We start from the raw sequence: 6,706 nt of genomic DNA, 5'->3' as shown, positions 1-6,706 counted from the left end.
AATTTCTTACAGATTTGTCCGCTTAAACCCGCTCACGTATCGAACCGAGGATGATTCCTCCAGCGAAAACTCCCAGTTTGAAAAATGACATTGCATACTCCTAATTTGGACAGTTTTAAACTTTCATCCCATCCAACGATCTGCTGAGAGCAATTTGTTTCCCATTAATCGGTTACATCCTTACACCGCGAATCCTATCAGAACATTTTAATGAAATATGATCAACGTCGTTCATGTTTTTCTCTTTGCAATTTCTCTATAAGTTTGCGATATGTTCAAACTAAATCAAGTCTCATGACTTTTCTTTTACTGCTATTTTTATGCATGAGTTTCTATGCGTAAGTTACTTTACTAAAATGTTGTTTGGCACAAATTTTTTTGCTGAATGTTCGAAAACATAAGAAATTTTAGATATAGCAACAAGACTTTTGAGGTCTTAAGAAACCGCCATCACTTCTTTGTAGGGGACAAGCCCCAAGACGTTGAAAACCTCCAGATCCATAATCTTCTGCGGCCAGAGAGCAAGATATGCTACAGAGAAATTTTGTACTGCTCAAAGAGCTAAGAGAATTATCTAAAATAACTTTAGCGCAAATCACTGATGGCTAATCTGTTTTGCTAAGTCTTTACAAGTTCCTGAAACCACAAAACAAAGCTTGGAAGAAACTCTCATCTAAATTTTTATGAACCCGAGTCTTTTATAAGGTATCAACCTCCAGGCTTCGAATCCAGGCTTCGACTCAGAGAAATACCGTCTTCGATCATTAGTATGTATTAAAAGACAATTTTTGACCAATGAAAATCTGCTGGAAGTTAGCCGGACCTTAGATGAATCATCAACCAAGTCAATATCTTTTGTTCTAAACTGGAAAAAGAACGATAATTGCTCGTCTTATTATACAACAAGCTTATACAAACAAGTAAGAGGTTGACTTCTAGCAGGGACGAAAATTGTCGCATGCAAGTGCCCTATGACAAGTTTGCATTTTGTTGATAGTTTTTCTTCTTTTATTAAAAATAAAACGTCTATGGTATGTATATAAATCAATGAACAAAATTAATGAAATTATTCCAAATTTTTTTTGTCCTGCCATAAGTCACGCCAAATTAAGCGTCACTCGCACGTCACCTGAAAGGACCTTGCGTTGAATGCACTTTACGGCTCTCTTCAAAATTCACGGTTCTCAATCAGAGAAAATGAGAACTGACTTCTTAGCTATATACTTTACTTCCTTTGATCCAAAAAAAATGTTCTACCTTGGGTCTTCTGTTTTACCTGAATACTCGTATGCAACATGCGCAACTGAAAAAGTTTTTTTTTGTAATTAAGTAGCTATTTTTTGGTTTGATTGGATTTGATCAAACAAGAATTTACGAAAAGCGGCTTTACTCACTGAACTAATATTGAATTTTTTATTTTCTGTTTGCCAAATTGCAAATAACTTTCTGTCGTCTCGTCGTCGTAGTCGCGTTTTTTAGGATTTTACTTCAAAAGCTGCAACTGTAGAAGTATTTTGAGATGTCAGTCACCAAGTTTTGTGTGTCAACCACGATATGACTTCTGAGGGTATCCGAAATTTGCCAAAAATCTTGTATTGGCAATCATTTTGTATGATTAATGTTTTTTGCAAGATTGTTTGACTAAAATTTTTACAAATATTGGTACTTTAAGAGTTATATACTTTAATCCACCTTAAATTCAGAGTAAAAGACTGTTCAAACTGTTCCAAGAAAAAAAATTGTCTTTCTGTTAATTCACCAGAAAATTTGTTTTTTTTTGGAGAACTGAACAAATATTCTTTTTCACCGTAATTTTTTAGTTTATATGCTGTTTATGTCAAAATCTTGAATAAAAAAGGAAAAAAACTACAAGAAATTATAATCGCAAAATCTCAAAAAGTTAGTTTTTTTACTTAACTTTATAGTTTGCCGACAGTGGTCGAACTAAGGCACCTCTTGTAGTTTAGGGCAAATCTTAGACTCCATAGACCTTTAGAAAAGCACCTTATTAATCTTGTTATGACCATAATACGGCACCTCTTAAATCGAACAGCACCTCTTATATCAAGTTTTTGGTGTTCTTCGATTCTTTCTCTGGGCCTCTACTAGTTGAGTCTACGACTCGTTAGAGGCCCCTCCGGGCAGTTTTTCTTTTGTATATTTCTATAAATTTGTTATCCGTAGCTGGTAAGCCAGTTCAAGTTCAAACTATTACGTCTGTATTACGGCGCCGCAATGAACATATCAAGTACAGCGATTTTTTATGCGCTGCAGTAGATACAGTTTAATAGTACAGCGCTTTTCTTACGGTCAATCGAGGTCTTTTTTTTCAATATTGTCTGGTCACATTTGGCGATTCAGAAGCAACAAATTACAAGGTGAAGAGTTCAATGAAGGCTGAAGTTTTATTGTTAACCTCGTTTTCATTGGCAAAACCTGCAGCTTTTCTTAGATCTCTTTAACCTCTTAAGTCGAATGAGTTCAGTATAAGGGCTGTTTATTTGAAAACTGCATCATACTGTTTAGGTTTACTCAATAATATTGTCGAGAAATAACTGAAAGGTTATTTGATTTCAACTGTTCAATCTTAAACTATGGTCAACTTGTTGAAAAGCATGACAAAATATAAAGAAAAATTTTTGATATTTTTATTATTAGTATCACAAATAACTGCATTGAATCACAGAAAAGTAAAAAATTTGTTTAAAAAGTCCACTCGCAGTTTGCCCGTTTCTTCTTTGATGATAAATGGGATTGTAAGTGCCCCAAATTCTAGAATGTTCTATGCTCGATTGGCGTCTGTGAGTACGGAACTTTTCTGTGGGGCTACAATAGTGGACAGATGGTTTGTGTTGACTGCAGCTCATTGTACTCGCTTTTTAACCAGTAAGAAAAGCTCATTTTTCTCAATTATGTCGAAAAAAAACAAAAATTGAGTGAAATTTGAAGAATGCTACGGCGATTCCTAAAAAATAATCATTTTCCAGATCATTCCACCGAAAGAAGCGTATATGTTTTTTTTTTCGGTTCAATGAGCGGAAAAAGCTAAAAAAATTTTAAATAAAAACAGAATGGTCGGAAAAAAATATGAAATGAGTAGGATGAGCGGGAAGTTGGAAAAGTACCGCTCATGTTGATATTTCTTTTTCGAAACTGTTACCGTCTGGTCAGAAGAAATGTAGTTGTGGGACGGTCCGATCAGAGGTCAATTCTAGGGTCTCTCCCATTAACCCCCCAAGCTTAGCTGTTATACAAAAAACGTAAAGCCCTCCCCCATTATGGTCAACACATTATAATGAGGGGTTTTAATTTCCGGGGAAGGGGTATAATTTTGGAAGGGGGCATAATTTCGTGCGGGGGGGGGGGTCATAATGGGAAAGACCATATCAATGAGAGGGGTCCATTCTGCCTCCCTCCCCCAACTTAGTGGCCATGTAACTTTTACGCCTCCAGCTGCATGCGCTACTTTTTTCATAGTAACGTGCTATATAACAACTCAGAAAATTGTAATTGGGGGCACAAAAAACTGCGGGGGGGGGGGGGGGGAGGAGGGCAGAATAAACAAGGAAAAGACTGTTGCTCATTTTACTTCAAATTTTGAGAATTTTCTTTTTTGGCAACAGATTAACATTGAGTCTAATTGAAAATTGGGATATTTTCCGTGTTTTCTGTTTGTACCCCCCAACAGCATTTGTCACATTTCACATCACGATTTACAGGATCCCCCCCCCCCCTCCCCCCAGTACGATATGCACCCCACCACCGTTAAAGAGCACGTGTCATGCCATGACATAGAAAATCTTAATGTGAAAGTATGGCGCGTACGTCTGCTGGGTCCCCATATTGTACACCCACTAAAGATCCCGTTTACGTTGTACTGACACGTGCTCTTGGTAAAATTGGTTGCAGGTATGAGGGGAGAAAGTGGGCTTTCGAAAAACACACAGGGGGAAGGGGCTGAAACAGGAAGAGATCTTGATATAGAACTTGGCACATATTTTGTTTGACTATCATAGAGAGATTATATCATTGCAATTGTAAGATTTTGTATTTTTGTCGTTAGAATGTGTCTTCCTGGAGACTCTTTTTCACCAAAAACTCTATCAAAACTCCAAAAGATTTGTTTGGTGTTTCCTCATGTTGCTGGGAGTCTAATCTTTGAACCCATGAAGATTTCTCTTTCGACTGCTTAGGAAAATCACGCTGGATACTGGAAATAACAATCAATAAATGTAATACCCGAAACTAGATAAGCTATGGCCGTAAAAAGAAAGTTTATTTTTTTCAGCAATCCCAAAATGAATTTTCTATCAAATTTTTTAGTGGTTCACATCAATTCCAATCCAGTTTATAATTAAATCTATCATTATCAAAAACTCAAGTGACTTCGTCAGCAACATTACTCAAACAAGTTCTGCCTCTCAGTAGCTATGTTACTGGCTCCAAACTTATTATCTTCTCAAACAGCAAATTCGATTAACTGCATTTTCTTTCAGTGCAATTTGGCAACTATGTTTTTTCACTGCTGGTTGTCAACAACATTTATTGTTACATCTTGACAATTTCCATTTTCTGTACTTCAAGTATTCAACAGCTTTAGATAATTTTTTTCATAGCTCTGGTTTCAACTAGACGTTTGGTCTAGTTCCAAAGTTTTCCCAGATATATCAGACCTGAGTGAAGCAATTTCAATATGCGAGCGCGACAAATTTGCGCTATTTCCACAAGAGCATACCGGACTTCTCCGATCGCAAAATATCTGCCGACAGAAATCGCATCCTGATTTTTCTACTATTTGGTTATCGAGCGTTTGAGTTTTGATCGGAACGTGCCCATTTACAATGCCGAACAATTAATGCTTCACTTCAGTTTTTTTTTCAATTCTTCTTGTATGTCATTCAACTATCTTCTTGCTCTCTTGATTTTCACTGGAGAACCAATTACTTTTGAGTTATGTAAATAGAATTTTCAGCCGAGCAGAATTACATTTTAAAAGAATCAGAATTTTTGATCAAACTTTGCTCCTTCAGCGGGGAATAAAAACAACAAAAATCATTTTTTAGTCATCTTGATTTTTTTTTCAATTTTAGAAGCTTTTGAAAAGCCAGTTTTTCAACAACCCTCCATGTTGCAGTTTGATCTAGAGGAGCATAGCGCTCTGTGGAATCAAGTGTAATAAATGCAAACAATATTTTGATACAATTGTAATTGTTTAGGTAATTTTTTCTGGAAAAAGCAAAAGCACTAGAGTCGAGATATTGGTCTAGAAAGGAATGACTTCAAATGCACCCTTAAAAAATGGGGATAAGAGTGAACGTACGAACTACTGAAAATTTGAACTTTAATTTCAGCGAAACTCGGGTTTTTTTCGGGTTTTTCCCATTAAAGCCCCCACAACATTGTTGCCCGTGCATTATGTTTTAATTACCATGGGGGGTTCTATTATGGGAAATACTCTTTATTCACATTATTTGTAACATGCTATAGACTTCAAACAAATTTAACTTTTTGTACTGTTTTCTCATTCTTTTCACACGAGTTTTACTCTTGATTCCTATCGGGGGGGTGGGTTCAGCCCTCCAATTTAATTCTACGTTGTTTCCATTTTCACCCTCTTTTAATCTATTTTCTCCGGAGAACATAGTTAACTTTAAAAACAAATTGTGAGAGGTTCCAGTCAGGTTCCACAAATCACTTAGAGAGTGTATTTGACAACTGAAAAACACTGGCGGAATGTTTTACTTAATTTTGCCTGTTAGCTGATTGAACGCTTTCTTTCCAATGTAAAAATTTCCACCATTTCTTAAAGAAGTTTAACAGGTAAAATTTGAAAAGAGGGGTTAGGTTGGAAAATGTATTTTCCCTCAGCTAGTTTCCCTCAGCTAGTTTCCCTCAGTGAGGAGTCAAAACTGTAAAATAAAAATTAGATGTCCTAATAATAAAAGGGGGAAAAGAAATGACCAAAAAAGGGAACCAAGGGCGAACATTGTTGAAAATTGTTGTTTTCTTTTTCCTTCACAGCTCATCCTAAAATTCCAAAGCCAAAGTGTTCACCCTAAATAAATATTTCTCACTATTTTTGCTCTTATTTTCTCTGTGTTAGTGAAAAACTTTTATTTTATTTTCACGCTTAATGCTCAATTTGTTCCTGTCCTAGTAAAACTTGCTAAATGTATTTTCATTTTGTTTCAGTTGAAGATCTCAGAGTTGAAACTGGAGATTTCGCTGATCCATTCAAAATCAAAAAGTGGCACGCAGTCGCGAGATATCTAGTTCCACAACGGTTAGATAGTGTTCCTCCTTTTCTAGTACAAGTTTAAGTGTTTGTGATACGTTTTTATGATAACTTCTGAATTCGTATATTCCCCTGACTGAACTTCAAGTCTTAATCAGTGCTGATTCAATGAATTTGCATATTTTGGATCAGTACTGTATCAGAGCTCTGATCATGTCACCTTTTAGTCGTGGCACGCCTTAAATCAAGTGTTAAGTCTTGTCAAGTCTTGAGTTAAGTCATGGCAGAAACTTGATAAGTCCAGAGCAAGTCTTGGGTCCAATATTGAGCACATTCTGGTTGGTTTTTGTTGGTTTGCGTTCGTTTGGTACAGAAACAAGAAGGAAAAACTCTCCAAAGTGAAAAAGAAGCACAAGACAACACGAGCACTTCCACAAAGTTTACTTGATAGAGAATGTAAAACTTCTGATA

The 6,706-nt window shown here is 36.1% G+C and overlaps 1 protein-coding gene across 1 annotated transcript in view; it reads left to right on the top strand.

The window, feature by feature from the left end:
- Positions 1-204: 204 nt before the first annotated feature.
- The window catches only part of LOC142355003 (uncharacterized), a gene marked incomplete at its 3' end in the record, with an annotated part of 16,961 nt that continues 10,459 nt past the window's right edge, over positions 205-6,706 (top strand). Inside the window, exons 1-2 of the mRNA XM_075407314.1 lie at positions 205-338; positions 6,193-6,283. Of these exons, the coding sequence (XP_075263429.1) occupies positions 335-338; positions 6,193-6,283 (95 nt within the window). The remainder of the gene's footprint in view (positions 339-6,192; positions 6,284-6,706) is intronic.

Source organism: Convolutriloba macropyga, unplaced genomic scaffold (assembly GCF_964194025.1).
Source record: "Convolutriloba macropyga unplaced genomic scaffold, txConMacr16.3 SCAFFOLD_4474, whole genome shotgun sequence".
Taxonomy (NCBI): domain Eukaryota; kingdom Metazoa; phylum Xenacoelomorpha; order Acoela; family Convolutidae; genus Convolutriloba; species Convolutriloba macropyga.
This window is presented reverse-complemented; position numbering and strand designations above follow the sequence as displayed.